Here is a 19,027-nt window from a genome sequence, read left to right on the forward strand (position 1 = left end):
TTCTGACTGCACATATATCTCTAGGTCACAGATAAATCCTAACTTTGTTAGGAATCAATCAATCAACCAACCAACCAATCAGGTGTAGGGGATCTCTGGCTTGTGGCCCAATTGGGTCTGCCAAGTCTTTCCATTTGGCCTGCAAATACATTTTGGCCAAACTACACACACCTGTTCTATCCATTATATCATATAAACCTTATGTCATAAGCACCTGACCTAAGTTATGGGAGGTAGAGCCAAAGGAAGATTGTGGGTGATCATCACCCTGTGAAGCTCTGTGTATGTCACTTTACAAGTTCCAATGATCAGCTGATTGGTGGGGTAGGTCTGTCAGGCAGATTCAGTTTCCCACCCCTGATTTAAATAGTGTTGCTGGGGATTGAAGTTGCAACTTACTATGCACAAAGCATCTGCTATAGCACAGAGGTGTGACCAGGTGATTGGCCTGTCTTGCTCAAAGTTGTCTCCCCTGATTGGCAGCGGTTCTTCAGGGTCTGAGGCATTGTTCATTTTTAAAAATCTAATTCCACAACCTATTCTGAGCTGGGATGTATACATTGCTGTAAGTGGCAGGGTATGGAAAGTTATCATTTCCTATTCTTGTAAATCACATTGATGTCTATGGGAGAAGGTTAGCCTTACCTTGAAATAAATAGGGATGAATAAGAACTGGTAGTTTTGGCTTCAATGTGCCCTGGTAGAAACACTAGGGATAGTTAGATCTGTCCATGTCAGCAGCAAACCTGTTCAATCATATGTCCATTCCAGCCCATTTTCATCTCTTTTAAAAACAACAGCACATATTTAAATTGTAGACATTGACCACTAAAAGTACAACACACTATGCATTTTCTTAAAATATGCATTTCCCTGATACATTCCCGCCTAACATTCATGTTTAAGCATTTCTCCCTAAAGTACATTTTTTTTTGGGGGGGGGGAGGCTGAGAGTTGTGCTGTAAAATTGAGAGAAGTGTGCAGTCTGAAGCAGAACTGCCTTCTTATCCTTGTATTAATTCAGGCAGTGAAAATTTGCTCAACTTCTTAAAAATATGGACTGCATTACATTTTCCAGAATTCCTGGATTCCAGGCTACAGTGTATACCAAACGCCTAGGTACTACTTCTCCACTGCAAATCCTTGTTGGGAGGATGTGATTTGAAATCCAAGAACAGGCAGATAGCAGGATGGTGTCTGATTTCTTCCAATTCTTTTCTTCATTATATTTCTTATAGATTCTCTTTCCTGGCCCTTTTCTTAGCTTGGGAACCTGAAGAGGTTAGACTACTTCAAAATGAGATTCTTCACTATGGTCGGAAAGGGTATTCATTCAGTGGTCTAACTTCCATTAGCAATTCTCTCAGTAGCCATCAGTGGTGTTGGCCTGTAGCTTAAAAGCAGACCTTCCTTTGAGAACAGTGGGGGCTAATGGTGATGTGGCCAGAGAGGAACGATATCTAAAATGGCTGGATTTCTGCTTACAGAGGTGCCCCTCCCCCTCCATCAAATCTTTCTTTTCCTATGATCCTAGGATTTGGTTGGATTGTGCTGACACAGTCCTGGATTGCCCTAGGTATGGCTGAGTCCACCCAGAGCAGGATGGGACCATCAGAAGAGGAGGCAGTCTGGCAGTAAAAGGAAGGTGACAAAGACACACAGACCCCCTATGTGCATCTCCTTCTCCCTCCTGATTAAACATGTAGCGGGAGACATCCAGGTCAGGTTGGACTCAGATCTCCCAAAGCTGGATCGGGGCCACTGTGAAGTGCCAGATCAGATGGGGGGCATGTATGCACAACCCTAATATGAGTTTGCAGGGTCCCTGGTTGTACCATCTTGGACTGCAAGAAATAGATTGAAAGTCGTGTGTGTGTGTGAAAATGAAAAAGAGATGAGAGTTCCAACTTAGTTTTCTCTCTGATATGCTAATTTCCTAGGTTATGATTTATTTATTTTTTTATGCTTCTCCAATAGGGAATATTTAGCCAAGTAATCCGATTCCTGCTGTCTAAATTTGTATCATCCAGGAACAGTTGTATTATTTCATTTGCCATTTGCATGAACTAACCTTGAGTATAATCAGAATCTATCAACCTAGTCTCACCAAGAACATATTACTGAGTCTTTGCCACTATCCTGTCTGCATTCTTCGCTGTTGCTGATGGCACATGTGTATGTGTGTGCTAGTTATGGGAATGAAAGAAGATTATGGGTACATTTACACCAGGCATTTAAAGCTCTAGGATACCATTTAAACAGACATGGTCCCCCCCCCAAGATTCTGGGTGCTGTTTGTTAATTGTGCTGAGAGTTGTGTCTTCTTTTTCCAGGACACATCCTCTTTTTCAAGATTAAAACTTCTGTCTAGTCAGATTTTTAAAATCGGGCAATTGTGTTGTTGTTGTTTTTACTTTGTTTGTTTGTTTACAGTAACCCAAGAAAAAAATTCCAGTGCATCAGACTCAGATCTAAGCCACCCAGCTAAGCTGGTCTGCAGCAGAGAATCACAACAGAGCAGCATCTTAAACTAGATACATCCTATATAAATCCCTTCTCTTGTGGATAAACTTAAAGGATGCTGGCTCAGCTACAAGATCTTCATAAAGGAATCTGGAAGGGCAAGAGTTAAACACCTCCCCTTCCCTTAAGGATAGTCCATATGTACATGCTAAACAATTTAATAAATTGTTCTGTGCACACTTATGTTCTGTGCACACTCATGTGAACATGAGCCGAAATACTTTCATGCAGCAAGCGAAGGAGCAATATGTATTATTATTATTTTGTCACTGAAAGTTAAAAGCATTGCTACTAGCAATATATCACAGCTTCTATAGCCAACATATAGTAGGGGTATTTAAAATGACAGTCATCAAAGTGATCCATTGTTAAGAGTAGAAGTCGGCAAATGTGTCCTCTTTTTTGCTCTTCAAAATATGGCAGCCCTAGAAGGCCCCCATTCCTCTCAGAGAGCTACAATTCCCAGAGTTTCCTGTGAAGAGAGATTGATTCTTAGACAACTCTAATAATTGTAGGTCTGTGAGCAGGGAGGCTGGGTGGGATAAAGGTCTCCTAACAGTTCTCAGCACACTTAACAAACTACAGCTCCCAAAATTTGGTGAGGAAGCCATGCCTATTTTAAAGTGGAACCATAATGCTTTAAATGTATTGTATGGATGTAGTTGAACAGTGTATTATCAAACAACAATTTTTTGTCACTATCCTGCCTGCATTGTTAGCTGTTTGCATGTGGTTTGCATGATAGTGTGGGTGGTAGCGGTGGGAATAACTTATACCAGAGCATATTTGAAGAAAAAGTATTTTCTAACCCAAAAGAAGAAACCAAATATAGCCCCTTCTTCAAATGTCCTGCTCAACTTTATTCTGCATTTTCAGTTGATTCATAGAAGTCTCATTGCCTTCAACATGCTTACACTGCAGCAAGCTATGTGAAGCTTTAAACTAGCCCTGAGATTATTAGTATTTTTTTTTCAGGAGTGAAAATAAATAGACCAATGCCTCTTGCAAAAATAAATGTTTACTTGAAACACTCTCTGTGTAAAATTGGATTGCTCTCATAAGACAGCAACAGTAATAAATGCAGAAAGGAGAAATATAGAAAACTGACTTACCCAATGCCATATATATATATATATATAACCATTCTCTACCTGTTTTTCTCAAACTATTTAAGTGAGAAGTATGTTTTGTTAAACCCAAGGACAGAATCACTCATCAGATGCTTTCAGAAGTCCTCAAACAAGGAGCTCACTCAAGATCAGATGCCATTCCAGTTTAGTACTCCAACTTCTGCTAATGGGGTACTATTTTCCTTCTTGAAGTCAATATGGGTTTGGAGGACTGTTTCCCCAACCAGCTCTTCCCTTATTAAAGTCAATCTAATGGGCTGCAAATGGGGAGGGTCTTCTGGACTCCAAATGCAAAGAAGAAGATATGTTCAAGAGAGTGTTTATGTAGAAGTCGCGTTAAGCCATGAGAAGATCACTTGATAAATCAGACTCTCTCACGAGGCCTGTGTTTTGTGCCCTAACATAAGGCTACTTCCTGTTGGCACCACTCCAATTAAAACAGCTTTGACTGCCAGCATTTATAATCAAAAAAATCTCGTGGCTTAAGATTGTTCCCAGTTGGTAGATAAGATATAATCAGTAACGGCAAAAGCTTGAAAATTCCATCCAACGGAGTCCAGTTCCCTACCCGCATGATAATAAAAGGATTATTATGTCCGGTAACCTATTTATGAAAAGGAAACAGTGGACTCCTTTCAGAAGCCATCAATTGCTTTAATAAGGAATTGAAAGGCTTGCCCTACTTTATATGCTGAGCACCATTCCAGTTGCATAAGGATTTACAATGGACCAAAAACAAAACTGGTTTTGTTGTAAATAAGAGCAATTTGTTGGGAAGAAGAAGGTTTGGGGGGACTTCCATAATTATGTTTGCAGCTAAGAAGGAGGCAAATATGATTTAGAGCCTAATAAGGAATTGTCGAGCTTTGGTTAGTTGCATGAGGTTCTGTGTTCTAAGGAAATGAATAGGTGTTTGAAGCAGCCAGGAAAAAAGATTAAACTGAAGATACAAACCAAAGCATAGATGTGGAGAAGAAGGACTGATATTAGGCTTTTTTTTAAAAAAATGGCCCCAATAAAATTTATATTAATTTTGTTCCTGCAAATATGTTTGCAAAATGTTGGAGTTAGTTATCCCAACTTATTTTTTAAGCAGCTAGAAACAATGAGCTGACAGGATGAAAATAAGAAATCCTATAGAAAATAGAGTTCCTGCTTATGTAAAGATAGAGGAGAGTAAAAGGAAGATATTGCCTGTTTGTTTTTACAGAGTGGTAAGATGTTTGCCCTTGATAGAGAACAGCAAGCCTGAAACATGTAGGGACAAATTTCTATCATGCATTAGGGTGCTCTCCTCCTGGCTTTTGTTTGCTTGTTTTGCATTTTGTGTAGATTTTGCAGGAGCCGCCTTGGAAGATTGAGAGATGGAGGTATGAGTGTGCCAGGAAAAGGAGAGAGAGTGTCTGTGTTCCCAGGCTGTGTTCAGTCCCTCCCCCTCTTCCTCCTGGGCAGTGCTTAATGGAGATGTGCTGGGCTCAGGAAGTCACAGCATCTGACTGGGGAACTTTTCCACTGGTGCAGAGGTGAAGAACATTTTTGGCTCCACCACTGGCCAAATCTGACAGGTGGGCAGGACTGCAGGGACTACAGGGACACGGAAGCAAGGGGAATGTGGCAACCAGGTTGCACACTGAACAGCACACAAGAAAAGATGGAGAGTAGTGTTAAGGGATGGAAGTCAAAGGTTTGGGACTTACAGTAAGTGCTGATCCCTGGGTCCCCATGTACTAGTATTATTGCCCTTACAATAGAAAGCAGCATCACTGGGCTGCAGCTATGGACGGGTGTATCTTATCAATTTTGGTTCCTCATTTTTCCAGTATCAAATTCAGTTCTCCACATTTCTGCAGCAGTTCATGACTGCCCCTGCTCATGAAAATTTGTCAGCATTTTAGTGTGAATTGCTCTGTAAAAACATATAATTTGCCCAACACAGAAAACTTTTGCAAAGCAGTTTTCTCTAATATAATGCATATCTGTGCACATTACTTGATTGGAGAACTGCATTGCAGAATTCAGTGGTCTGTGAATTTTGAGGGATGGCTGAGTTTCAGTTCATGTATCATTTCAGAAAGTTGAGAATTATGTAAGTTCGCCTTTAAATGTGAACTGAATTGAATTTCTGTCCCTCCTTAGTTGCAGGGCATGCTGAAAAGCATGCTTCCAGAGAGATGCTTCACCATCTCTGTTTGCTCAGGGACCTAACTTGCATATATCATTGCATATGCACATTCTATGTGAATCTGCATCATGGGCAAATCTGCAGCAAATATACACAAGGGACCAGAACAAGACTGGTTTTGTTGTAAATAAGAGCAAGTCATTGGGAAGGAGAAGGGGGAGAAATAAGACTTTTAAAAACCTAGCAACACTCTTGGAGGAGGGCATACCTGCTTCCTGTTCTCAGCAGTGACTGTGGCACCACAGCCAATTTTTCAGGTGCTAAAGGTGATGGGCATCTGGATTTCCACATCCCTACCAACAGAACCCTTTGATGTTATTGGGAGAATTAAGCAAATGTGTGACTCTCTCTTACCGGAATCAACAAAATGTAATAGATGCTGACATTTGGGTTGTAGCACAAACCCCAGTTACATATGCCATACAAAGGAACAAGAGCCACCAACTACTACTCAGGCAGCAACACCAGCAAGGGAAGATCAACCTGGCGTAGGACTGGATGCTCTCCTATAGCTCAATGATTTGTTATGTCGCTGGGAAACTGATCACCCTCCTCTAGCTTTTCCATCCGCTGTCCTTTCCTTGTGGGTCTGTCTTTATATGTTGTAAGGCTGATGGCAGGGATAATAGCAGTATGTTACTATTGAGTTGTAGAATTACGAATGTATTCCCTCAGTGCAAGGATTTCTGCTTGTAGAATGGAACTTTCCCCTTCCCTCCTCATGCACATCCTAAATCTGCTCTATGCCCCCCCCAAACATCCAGAGCATATATGGAAAGGCATAGGGTATGTGTGAGGAGAGGAGTGGGTGGGGAGGACTGTTGCGCCAGCTGACACCTATATCTATCTATAGCTGTATCTGAACCCTCACCATGAGAAGCAAAAGTTAGCAGTTGGGAAGTTGCATTGCTGAGCATCTCCTTTCCCTGCAGAAGGTCCCAGGTTCAATCCCCAGCATCTCCATGGAAGGCTGTGAATGCCCCCTGTCAGAAAGCCCGGAGAGCTGACAGTGTAGATAGTACTGAGGTAGATGGACCAATGGTCTGACTCCTTGTGAGGCAGCTTAGTATGTTCTGAAGCGTTTGGTCATTTCTTCTGTCCAATTAGCAGCACAAGTCTTGCCAAGGCAACACCAAAGTAAAGCCCATTGAGTTCAATGAGGCTTAGTTCTAGATAATTTGGTATAGGTGGGAAAGTGAGACAGGAGGACCCAAGTTCTCCAAACAGCACACAGCATCATGACAGTACTGGGAGAATCTATGTGTTCTTCGTGCATTTCTAACTGGAGCAATTGGTGTAGGCTTTCAGAGGTGTGTGGGGAGAATGGGAAGGTTTTGGATACAAGGATCCCTGATCCAGCCTCTACTATCCTGCAGTGGTGAGGAGAGAGGCCTGCTGAGGTAAGATCTCTTGTCTCTGTAAGCAGACCTCTCGCTTTCCCTTCAAAGAGATCAACCCAAAACATCCTTAGGGGAGGTTGATGTTCAACTAAATTCTCCTTAGGGAATTTAGTGGGCCACAGTTAGGCATGTACATTGAGTTCAATGGGCCTGCTCTGAGTAAGACCAACATTGGATGCAGACCTACTGACCCCTGGTATACCCTCCCAGGAATACAGAATTGCTGCCTTGGATATATGTTAATTCCTTGTCATTTTTCTGATGTGTATGGATGACAGGGTGTGCGTACTTAGATTCAGTAAAATCTAACACAAAGGAATTAGACCCAGGACACTCCGTAGGTTTTCTGCAGGGAAAGGGATTTTAATCCAGTTCTACTCCAGACGCTGAAAATCCTCTGCAAGGTTGTCCAAGATTAAACAAGCACTTTCCTTATTCAGGGTGATATATGGAAATACCTACTGGTAGACATGCTTAGCATAAATAAAATATTATGCCTGGAAAGAAAAGGGGGGATGAAGATGCCCCTCCCCCGCAGTTTAAATTTTATCCTCCAGCATGAGTAAGGTAAACGCCTGTCATTAAACGTATAAAAATATCTAATTTTACTGCAGAAAAAAATATTTACAGGTAGAGAGTAATGTTCTCTTAATTAGGCAAAAAACCTGGGGAGAGGGGAAATGAAAACACTGAACACTACAATGGTGTTAGGAGCTGCAGTGTAGCGAAGATGGGATATTGGTTGAATAGGGTCCTTATCATGTTAAATGTCTTTTTATTAATGAACTATCACTCCCAACTGGGGCAGCAGAGCGCCCCAACCCACTGGTAATTTTTTAGCTGATTGCAATCTTCCAGGTAAAAAATAACAAACCTGACATGGGGAGGGGAGAAGTTGTTGAAGGGGGCTGGGAAAGAGTGAAACTTACACAATTTACAATTCAGTCTATTTTTTAAAAAAGCCTTTGAACTAGAATCACTTAACAAAGACGGGCTGATTTTTGCTGTCAGTGAAACAGCAGCCCCTTTCAGCTGAATGCAGCCGACACGTAAGAGATCTATATTTTACATTTCCTTCTTTTTAAAATAATTTCAAAAAGAAAAAATTACACAACACATTAAAATAGATTCAGGTTTCTCAAAGCTAAGCGCAACACTTAAGTAATAAGGTACTTAAAGTGCAAAGGCACTTTAATGCCAAAAAGGGAAAGGAAAAAAGAAGTGACGCCCTGTGGCTGCACTTGGTAATTGAAAGAGCTGTACTGACAATATTATTTACAAAAAAAGGGGGGGAGAGAAGAAACGGTCTAAGTCTGGGGAGGAGAGGATTTTTGGAGAATATCTATTCCCTTTCAAGTGTATGGGAGGGGGGAAACTTCCCCCCAGCATCCTTTCACTGTCCTATGTCCCCACCCCCACCCCAGAAAGAAATGTAGGCAAAACTGCTCCAGTAAAAACATTAAGGTTCAGCCTCAGTTCCCAAAGGGCTGAGGGATGGGATGTGGAGAAATCCAAGCAATAACTTAAAAGGGACATAGCAGAAAAAGAAAAGCACCCATCATAGCCCTGGCGTTGTAGAAGAGTTGTTTGAGAATTTAAAATGTGGAAACTCTTGAGGATTTGACACATTGCCTTGGTCTGTCAAGTTCGGAATTGGGTTAGTGTTTCCTTCCTTCCTTCTTTCTTTCTTTCTTTCTTTCTTTCTTTCTTTCTTTCTTTCTTTCTTTCTTTCATTTCTTTCATTTCTTTCTTTCTCTTTTTTTTAAAAAAGACTTCTCCCACAGCAAATGAATCCTCAGCCCAGCCTTCCCCAACCCTGGCTCCACTTCACAGCTGACTTATGGCAGTTTGTTTTTCCAGAACTTCGAGGTAGTCTGGTTCAGTCTGTAGTTTCTCTTGCAATAAAGGAAGTTCAGGTTTGGATTGCTCTGAAAAATATTTCCGGGGAGTCCCGTACAAAACTGTTTTATTTATCCTGTCCTGGTTTTGTCGCCTTGACTCATAGGAAGGTGTGAACTGTCTTTTGGGGAGGGTGCAAAAGTTATAATGGACCAGGCTTCCACTGGGCAGCTCCTTGACCCTCTCCACTATGTTTTGATACAGCAGCTCCGGTTCCCTCGAAAAGCCCTGTTTCTCCAGCATTTCTGCTGCAGTGATTGTAAATGCTAGGCTGGCAGAGTCCTCTTTCTTAGGCTCGAGATTACTGTAGCTGTACTCATGGAGATTCCTATAGTAAGCCACTGGGTCTCCTTCTTTCTGCATGTAGATGGGGTTCTGGCACATCTGGCCGACAGGAGGTGGGATATAATTATACACATGCCCTTCTGCTTTATCGTGCGCCTCGCTATTGTAGCACCCATACTGCAACTGGAAGGAGCTTACGTCAAGATTGTTGGCACTGCTGGGAACACTTGGCATACTCTTGCGACGTTTGAGAACAAAGACAAACAGACCAGCTCCGAAACAGACAGACAAAATAAACACGACCAGAAGGCCCAAAATTAAGACAGAAAGAGGGACTTCAGTACGTATTTCTGGATAGGAGCTGGGAAAAATACTGAAGGCCTGTGGTATGTCTGTGTTCAGATTTGGCAACAGAAAAGAAGAATCTAACAGATTGGGGTTCTCAGGGCAGATGGCCTCCTTGCTTAAGGTCTTGAGATGTGCTCCAGCATGCTTGGTTGGAGAGTCACAGATGACTTCATTAATAACAACGGGGGTCCCCAGCTGCTGGTTGTTTTGCTCTGTGACTCTTTCAATCCAGTTCCTCAGCCCCATGATGTCGCAAGTACAATCCCAAGGGTTTTCTTGGAGGTCAATCTGAATCAGAGCTGAAAGCTGGTCAAGGACCCCTCGCACTGGCAAGTATGAGAAATGGTTGTTCCTCAGGTTGAGTCTGGTCAGGGTTGTGCCCCCAAACACATTGTCAGGCAGGGACCTCAGCAGATTGTTGTTCAGAAATAACAGGTGAAGGTTCCCCAGGGCATCAAAGGTACGTGGCAGGATATCCTTGATAACGTTATACTCTAAATAGAGGTACTGCAGGCTATACAGCCCTTCAAACATGGAAGGGTACAGGATCTCAAGGTAATTACCATTGAGATAGAGTCGGCGTAAACTGGTGAGGTTAGAGAAGGCACCTTCTTGAATCACTGCAATCCTGTTGTTTCCCAAATGCAACAAATCCAATGAGCTGTATTCCAAGAGATCTGTTTTGTAGACAGTTTGCAAGTAATTACTTGTGAGATAGAGTTTCTTTGGACTGCTGGGCCTTGGGTGGAGATCAGAGATGTTGCCAATTTTTTTCTCTTGGCAGTTGACATTCAACCCACTGTCAGAGCTTTGAGAAGTGCAGACGCAGCCATTTGGGCAAGTGAGTGGCACAGGGGACTTGGTCTGGTAAACCATGATAGGCCCAAAGATCTGCCTGTCTTTAGACACTGTGACCCGTGGAGTTGGGCGATTCCTTGTTTTGGGTGGGCGACTGGATTTCGGGGCTCTGGTGGCACCAACGGCTGAATTAGTTGTTGGGGGAAATCTCTGGGCGTGTGTGTCAGAGTGTGAGGAATGCTTCTCCTTCTGGTTGGAGTCACCTGCACTTTTTCGTGGGCAAAGATCCTGCCTTGTGAGTTGGGTGACATCTTTGCCATGCAACCGGAATGGGGTCTCACAGACTATCTCCCCTACAAAGACAGTGATGGTGTCCAGCCAAGCCTTGAGAGGCAGGAGGTCACAGGTACAGTTCCATGGATTCTCCTCCAGCTGGATTTCCATGATGCCTCCAATGTGTTCCAGGACTCCAGCAAATGGCATCATCTTCAGCCTGTTCCCTCTGAGGTCCAAATGAGTTAGCAGGACAAAACGGAACACGTTGCTGGGCAGTGACAATAAGAGGTTGTCATTCAGGATCAAGACTTTCAGTTTGTTGAGCTTGCTGAAAGCCCCAGCCTCGATGGCGCTGATGTAGTTGTAGTCAGCCTGAAGGTACTCCAGGCTCTCCAAGCCTAGGAAAGTGTCCTCTCGGAGGGTTTCCAGCTTGTTGTTGTTGAGGTGTAGCCTCTTAAGGGTCCGAAGACCTACAAAGGCCCCAGCTCGGATCTCCTGCATGTCGTTGTTGCCCAGGTGCAGGGTCACCGCGTTGGAGTAGTTGACAAACTCATTTGGGTAGAGGCGAGTGAAGGCATTGCCATTGAGGAAGAGCTGGCAGATCTTGGATGGTGGCGGCACGAGGAGGCTGACGGTCGTAAATCCCTTGTTTTCGCAATTAATGTTCAGCACATTCTCCTTCTCCTCGCAAGGGCAGCGGCTCTTGCTGCAAATGTCTTTGGCAGGCTTGCGGCTCTCTGTCGGCCAGATCCCAGCCACTGTGAAGACACTGAGCAGCCAAGCACCCTTCAGCATCTTTATGCTCCGTCCAGCCCAGCTTCTGCGTGGACAGGCAAACCTGGAGGGAAGTGTGGAGGGAGGAAATCAGAACCCCGGTTAAACAACAACAACACTGGCAATGGCCAGCTGGCAAGGTAGAAAATTCAACAGCTCTGTGTGCTAAACTTGGCATGCATTTCAGGGCCTCCTTTCAACAAGAGGGCCCCTGCCACCTTTCACATGTCCCCTGCCATCTTCGTGGTTCCTGACTCCCATCACCTTGATTCCACAGGCTTACAGTCTGTTCCCTCTATTATTTGGTCTTCTTTACCAAGCTTTCCTGTTCTCTGCCAGCTCTGCCCACCACCCCTGAACTCCTGGGAAGGTGATCAGAAAGATGTGGGAAGCATTAGCTTGCTAACAGCCCCATGTCCTACTTAACTCTAGCATCCCTGCTCTCTACCCTCCATCAGCCAGGTTGTATTATTATAGCAATACTTCCTGACCTGACAGTTCTCTGGAGTTCCTTTCTGCTTTTCCTCTTTCACCCTCCCCTGAAAATCCATGCACTCCCCACCCCTCCCTTGCCACTTTTGTCCAAGGCAGGAGCTGCGCTCTCCCCCACAGCTTTACCCAGCTAGCCCTGCCTGCTTCTTTCCGCCTCCCACATTTTCACAGCAATCAAAAGCTCTCAGTGCTGTGGAGTAGACTCTCAGCCCCATAATTTCCATCCCGATCACTCACTACCAATCCCATCAACTCATCAAGAGCTGTAACCAACGCCTTGGTTGGGTCCTGTCATCTTCCAGAAGAGCAGGAAAAAATTAATCAGAGAAAAGAAATCTTGCCTCTTTCTTTCTTTCAATCTGTCTGTCTCACTCTTCTTTCCTCCTTCTTCTTTGTATATAATTCAATTATTTCCTAGTTTACCCAATAGGAAGGTTGGAAGGAGGTACGTGAGTGTAATGGAATTGATGTCCCCCCACAAACACTTTAAAAAATGTTCTATGAACCTTGCAGACCCAGGAACCTTTTGTTCTTAACTCTCTCCCTCCAAAATTTCAATAGGATTTCAGCACAGCCTTAAATTACCTGACATAGATGGTTATTGGGGGTGGGAACTGAAGTCCACTCCACTTCTCTCACCACATGTTTGATGACTGTAGACCTTGCTGCTGTAAACCTTTTGACCTTCTTTGCTCTCTTCACTCAATCTTTTCTAAAACCTATTCCAGCATTATTATTTTTGCACCTCTAGTTCAGGGAAGGGGAAATCCAAAGGAAGCATCATATCCTCTTCCACCTCTTCAATAAATAAATACTGTAATTGTTTAAAGAAAATCAGACATCTGAGAATCCCGACAAAATCTAAGCATTTGAGAACTCTGCACCCCTAAACTCTCCTCCCCCCCCACTTTCTGTACAATTGAAGCATCCTCACACCATGGGGGAAGGAGAAAGCTGAAGGGACCAAAGTCAGCTCCAGACACCCAAAACTGAACTCCCCCCCCTCCCCGTGCCTCTCCCCTCCAAAATCATTTGTCCTCCTGAACTCTCCAGTGCCCTGCGCTTCCTTTGAACCACTGCCTGGCTCCTCTTCCGCAGAGAAAACAGGGGTTGTGGGGAGATCAAATACGACTTGAGACCCCTTCTAGCACTCCACCGCCCCACATCTCCCTCAGCTCCCTTGTCCTTCTCCACTTATGTTGGTTTTCGCAAGGTCAGGAATACTACAGAAATAATACACCGCCACCCCCCAAAAATCCCCCCTCCTTAAAAAAACCCTCTAGCAGCTTCGGGTGAAAAGAGCCGAGGCGGAAGCGGGTTGGGGGGGGGGGCGTTGAAGGAGGCAGGCATGCTGGCGCCAGAGCCAAGGGCTGCGGTACTCACTCATCAGGAGGAGCGGAGCCTGCCCTCCTTCGCCTCTTCGCGCAGCCACGACGCCTTCAGCATCCTCGCTTGGGAGCCGGAGGAAGCGAAAAGAGCGCCTTGCAAGAAGGTAAGGAAGGACCACAGACGGGATGGTTTTTTCCCCCTCCTCTGTGACTCTCTCTCCGGGGGATGCTCAGCGGGACCTTTGCAAAGCCTCCCCTGCTAAATCGACTGCTGGGATAGGCAAGGCTGGGAGGAAACGGTAGACGAGGCGTGGGCAACCGGGAGAAGCAGGCAGCAGCGCTCGCTTCTCGCTCTCCAGCTCCGACGGCTGCCAAAGCACTTTGAATGGGCAGCCTTTTGGCAGGCTCGCCTTGGACCGAGCTGGGGGCTGACGTCACGCGCGGGGATGGTGTTGCTGGGGCAGCCGGGGAAACACGGGGCGGAGACTCTTTTTTTGTTTGTTTGGTTAAAAATATATTAATAATAAAAATAAAGGCTAGATTCCCCCTCCCCCCCCCCACTCCTGTCGCTCTTCCAGACTGGCACAAACGACTGAGCTCTTCCAAGGCTCCAGGGTCTCCTTCACTCTTGTGGACCATGATACGCGCGCACTCACCCTCCTCCGGGAAGGGAGGAGAAAGGCAATGAAAGCGAATTATGGACTCTGAGCGTGACGGGGGAAGAACCCCAGCACCCGCCCCAACTCCACTTCTGTGCTGTTGGCAGAATTCGATCGCAGCTCTTCAAAGAGCCTAAAGAATCGCTCCGCTGGATCAGATCAAAGGGACAGATCTCTTTCCCCCACAATAGCCAACCAGATAGGAACGACAAGGAGGTGTCTTATACTGAATCAGAGCATTAGTCCATCTAGCTCGGCATCGCCGCCACTAAAACCAAGTTCTCCAGGGTTTCAGGCGGGGGGCCTCTTCTCCGCAGCCCTACCAGGCGATGCTGAGACCTTCACTGGGGACCGAGCCTGGGACTTTCCGGCATTGCAGGCGGTTGGACTAGATGACCCTTGGGTCCCTTCCAACTCTACAATCCTACGATTCTATGATTCTCCATTCAAAACAGATGCTCTACCACTTTGAGCTATCACTCCTTCCCTCCAGCAAGCCCACAAGCAGGGCGTGAATGCAGTAGCTGCTGCCCCTCAGCTCCTGGGACTCAGTGGTACCACTGCCAATGAATCTAAAATCTCCATTAAGTATGGTGGTAAATGGTCACTGGCCGAGGTCTATCTTCCATGTGTCTGTCCAATGTCCCTTTTAAGGCCTCTACATCAATGCCTAGCCATCACAACATCTTGGCAAATTCCATAAATGAACTATGCTGCATCGTGCGTGTGAGTCCTTACTTTCTTCTAACCTGTAACTATTGACTATCCATTTTATTGCTACACCATGCTACCTCCTCCTTCATCCTTCCATTATTGCCAGTCTCTTATTTCTCTTTCCCACTTATTTTCCATCTTCAGTCTCCCCCCCCCCACACACACACCTTACCATTGTCAACATTCTCCTGCTGTTGACTAGAAGAGATCAGTATGAATGGGCTATCACAGATCTCTACCTCTGCAGAAAGAGTTTTCCTTTCAACTCCCATCATCCCAAATGCTGTTTGATTGAGTCAGTTCACACATAAATCATTTATCCATTCATTCGGAAGAATCATATCCCACCTTTTGGCCTAAAGAACCACTGGGAAGCTTACAACAGTTTGAAATAATGTATGTCTGCGCAACACATACATAATCCATACAACCTAGCACCAGCTAGCCTTTTGACTGATTGATGAGGCAGAACATCATTGCAAGCAGTGATTTCCCCCCTTTAAACACACACACACACACACACACAGTGTTTAGAGGTACTCTCATTTTCCTACTCAAATTCAAATACTGCCCCTCAATGAGGCCAAACTTAGATTCACAAAATGCTTAGGGGTATGCATACCCCTGCATTCCCCCAGAAAAAAGCACTGATTACAAGTGTAGAGAAATCAGGGGCTGTGGATGTGCTTCACCAACAGCTAAAGGCAGGACTGGGAAATATCCTTGTCTGAAATCCTGGAGAGCTGGTGATAGTCAGAGTAAATGATACTGAGCTAGAAGGATCAATGGTCTGACTTAGTATATGGCAGCTTCCTATGTTCCATCTGGGAATACCATAGCTCGGTAGTACAACATCTGCTTTGCATGAAGAAGAATCCAGATTCAGCAACTCTACGTAGGGCTGAGAGAGAGTTGTGCCTCAAATCCTTGAGAACTGCTGCCAGTTAGTGAGGGCAGCACTGAGCTAGATAGACCAATGGTCTGGCTCAGCACACAGCATTGAAATATTTTGCTATGTATGTACAGCCCAAAATCTTCTAGATATGGACTGTGTCACTGACCTTTTGTAGTACTTGATGCATCATTAACAGTTTGAGTGTTTACTTAGCATCACTCTCCGCCCTGGATGTTTATCATGGCCAATGCACACATCATGGTATGCCGTACATTATGATAAACACCAAAAATATTTACTGTACACCAAATAAGGCAAACAGAAAACATTTCTCTTACACAGATAAATGCCCCTCTCTGCCAAGTGTACATTTGGTGGCATACCTAGGTTTTACTACTGTGTCATGAGTGAATTGAACAGGCCTTAATACCCAAAACGAAGCCAAATCCACCACAAACAGAGATGCTGCCTGAAAACCTAGATTAATTCTACTGGTGATTTCCATTAATTGAACCCAGTGCTCTTTTCTTTTTTCTTTAAGAAAAAAAGGGTGCCAGTAATCTGGTACATTGTGAAGCTGTTAAAGTAAGTGCCACACTTTTAACATTTATTTTCTTTTGTAGGGGAGTACTGCATACCCCTCAGTACCCCTAGAAAAAAAGCACTGTCTGCATCTAAGGGATATAAATATGATCTCGGTGCAACACTACAATACATAAAACACTGGTAATCTTCAAGCACCATCTGAAACCATTCTTATCTCACCAAACATTAGGTGGTTCCTTACACACTGCTTCTGGGAAGGGGTGTTTGTGTGTGTGTGTGATTTTGAATTGCTGCCTTTCTATATATTAGTATGATTCTAAAGGCTGTTGTAAGTCACCCAAATCCCTGCTAAATCAGACCAACAGCCCACCTAGTCCAGAAACTGATTTTCAACAGTGATTATTCAGTTGTTATTTGGGCTGCTCTGGATAATGTAACCTGTGTATCTTACACCAGTGTGGCTTTGGTAAAGCTCTGTGCATTTTAAAGTTCCATTAGAACTGGAGTTGTAATTCCTCTGATGCACTATTAAAGCATATCAGTACACAGACAATAGAAAATTCTTCATATGACATGGTCCTAGGTTCAAGGTGTGATGATGGTCACTTGCTTAGCTGGCATTAACAAAGAGTACTAGACAAATTCTAGATGGGTTGGCTAAGTGGAACTTTCACATACAGGTACAATATACCAGGGAATAATATCAGATGATGAAAACAAACCCTGCTTGCAAGTTCACCAAAACACCAAGCTGACCATTGTGAGCAGTGGCAGATTAAGGGCAGCACAGCCAGTTCCACCACATTGGGCTCCAAGCTTAGTGGGCCACTGCAGGGTATCACAACTATGACATAGTGAATTGAGCAGAACGGAAGGCAAGTGGTTGGGGGGGGGGTACCAAATTTTGGCCTTTCACCAGGGCATTTCTGAAGGCACGTGAAGCTTGAGGAACACAGTCTTGGTCTGCAATGCTATGGCATCCTAGGAGGCCACTCCCACTGAGCTCAGCTGTGACTTCTGCTCTCACTGCAGCAAATATCTGTGAAGTCAAGAGACAAAAGGTGGAAGAGGACCATACTTGTACCTGCTGCCTGCTGCCAGCATGTGAGAGATGCTCACAGTTAAGAAAGTTCACATAACTTCATATTTGATCATCTAGCTCAGATTGGGGAATCTATTCAGTTGGAGGGCTGCATTCCTTTCTGGGCAATCTTCCAATGGCCACATGTCCATGGTGGATAAAGCCAGAGGCAAAAGTGAGCAGAGGAGCAAATGAGAATTTCACCTTTCTGCTTTAGACTAGTTTCCACAGACACTCATGCCCCCGTCTCTGTTATCCGTTCAGACAAGCAAGAGTCAGTATCAGAGTTCAAGGGCACATTCCATTCAGGCAAAAATACAGAGTGTAAAGCATGGACCAGGGAGGGTCTGGGGGGGTATTAAAAGGACCAGATGAAGAGGTATGGTGGGCCATATTCCTACCTCAGGTCTAAAGTTCAAGCTAAATATTGTCTACTCTGGCACATACTGGCTCTACAGGCATAGGACTTTCTCATTACCCTTATTCTTTTTACTTGGAGATGTCAGTGACTGAACCTGGGATCTTTTGCATGCGGAAACAAAAAACACCATGTACTCTACCACTGATCCCTCTTCAGTTAGGCAAGAGGACATGTCTGTTAAAACTGTTTAATAAGGAGTTTAATGTTTTAATCTTTCATGTATGTTAGTTCACTATTCTGTGCAACAGCAGCCCTATATGATGATCCTTTCCCACCACAACTAAGATGCAGAGTTGACAGGCTGGCCTATGCAAAGAATTCCCTGCACAGGTTAGACTTGAGATGGAGTAATCAAATGCAAAGGAGCACCTGAACAGGAAGCTGCCCTGTACTTAGGGCACTGAGCCTCGGAACAATGCAATATTTGTTTGTATGGAGAAACTCCATGTCCCTGAGGGCCCCATGAGGACTTCTGCACTCCTTGTACAGTGATGGTATTGAAGAGAGAAATTAAGCAATCACTTAGTTTTTCTCCTCAATCTCACATTCCTTCCATGCAGCTGTTGAGGGTAGCAGGTCCATGTTCTATTTTGCTTCTGTTCATGTAAAATACAATGGAATGGGATCTCATCTAAGATAAGTAGTCTAAATTAATCATTTTTCTTTACCCTTTCACAGTAAACTTTGACTGCTGGGACATTGCATTTCGAGTGTTCATAGCCAAGGACACCCAGAGATGTTTTGGGCTTTAAGGAACTCGAATGCTTAAAACAGCATTGGAGAGAGTTTTTGGGCCATATGTGTGCTTTAGTCATGTGGCAGGGAGGGTGCAGATTGATCCCTATATTGCCCTGTGGAATATTTTAACATCCTTCTCCACTGGATCAACTGATGGAAAAAAAAACCAGTTTACTTATTGAAAATGCACAAGGATGAACTGTAACCTGCTTCATTGGACCATAGAGAACTTCTGAGCCTTGGCATTCTCTCACTGCAGCTTAAGCAGCTGACAGACCCAGCAGGTTCTCTTAGGGCTCTGAAACCTGCTGTCTAGCCAGTGGTCTTTCACAACATAAAAAGCACAGAAAGAAAAGAAATGCTGGTGGTGGGTTGGTGGGAGAGCTTGGTGCTGCGTCTTTGCATTGGATACAACAATTGGCCCAGAATCCTATTTTGGCTCCATTTTGAATGTTGCAGTGAGAACTGGGTGGGGGAGCAAATGTGTGCACAGATGGAAAACATAGCACAATTTGAAAGTGCCAACTTCCTGCCAATA

At 44.4% G+C, this 19,027-nt stretch overlaps 1 protein-coding gene and 1 long non-coding RNA gene across 5 annotated transcripts in view; one reads left to right on the plus strand and one right to left on the minus strand.

Annotated features, from left to right (window-relative positions):
• LOC309362203 overlaps positions 1–19,027 on the plus strand; it is a 432,839-nt gene that overhangs the window by 51,085 nt on the left and 362,727 nt on the right. The window lies entirely within an intron of this gene.
• SLITRK2 (SLIT and NTRK like family member 2) lies at positions 8,969–13,847 on the minus strand. 4 transcript variants are annotated; one of them, XM_081897597.1, is made up of 3 exons: positions 13,491–13,847; positions 12,693–12,905; positions 8,969–11,679 (listed from the first exon to the last, which is right to left on the minus strand). In XM_081897597.1, exon 3 carries the CDS (start codon positions 11,634–11,636, stop codon positions 9,063–9,065), a length of 2,574 nt encoding a protein of 857 aa, XP_081753723.1. In that variant the 5' UTR covers positions 11,637–11,679; positions 12,693–12,905; positions 13,491–13,847; the 3' UTR covers positions 8,969–9,062. The 4 variants fall into 4 exon arrangements, with proteins under 4 accessions (XP_081753723.1, XP_081753720.1, XP_081753722.1 ...); XM_081897594.1 differs by having other exon boundaries at positions 12,693–12,921; XM_081897596.1 differs by having other exon boundaries at positions 12,693–12,921; positions 13,487–13,847.

The sequence above is a fragment of the Podarcis melisellensis genome, assembly GCF_964234715.1.
Source record: "Podarcis melisellensis genome assembly, chromosome: Z".
In the NCBI taxonomy this organism is placed as follows: Eukaryota; Metazoa; Chordata; class Lepidosauria; order Squamata; family Lacertidae; genus Podarcis; species Podarcis melisellensis.

Coding starts and splice junctions, on each gene's coding strand:
- SLITRK2 (XM_081897595.1), bottom strand. CDS start 11,636: ATGCTGAAGGGTGCTTGGCTGCTCAGTGTCTTCACAGTGGCTGGGATC.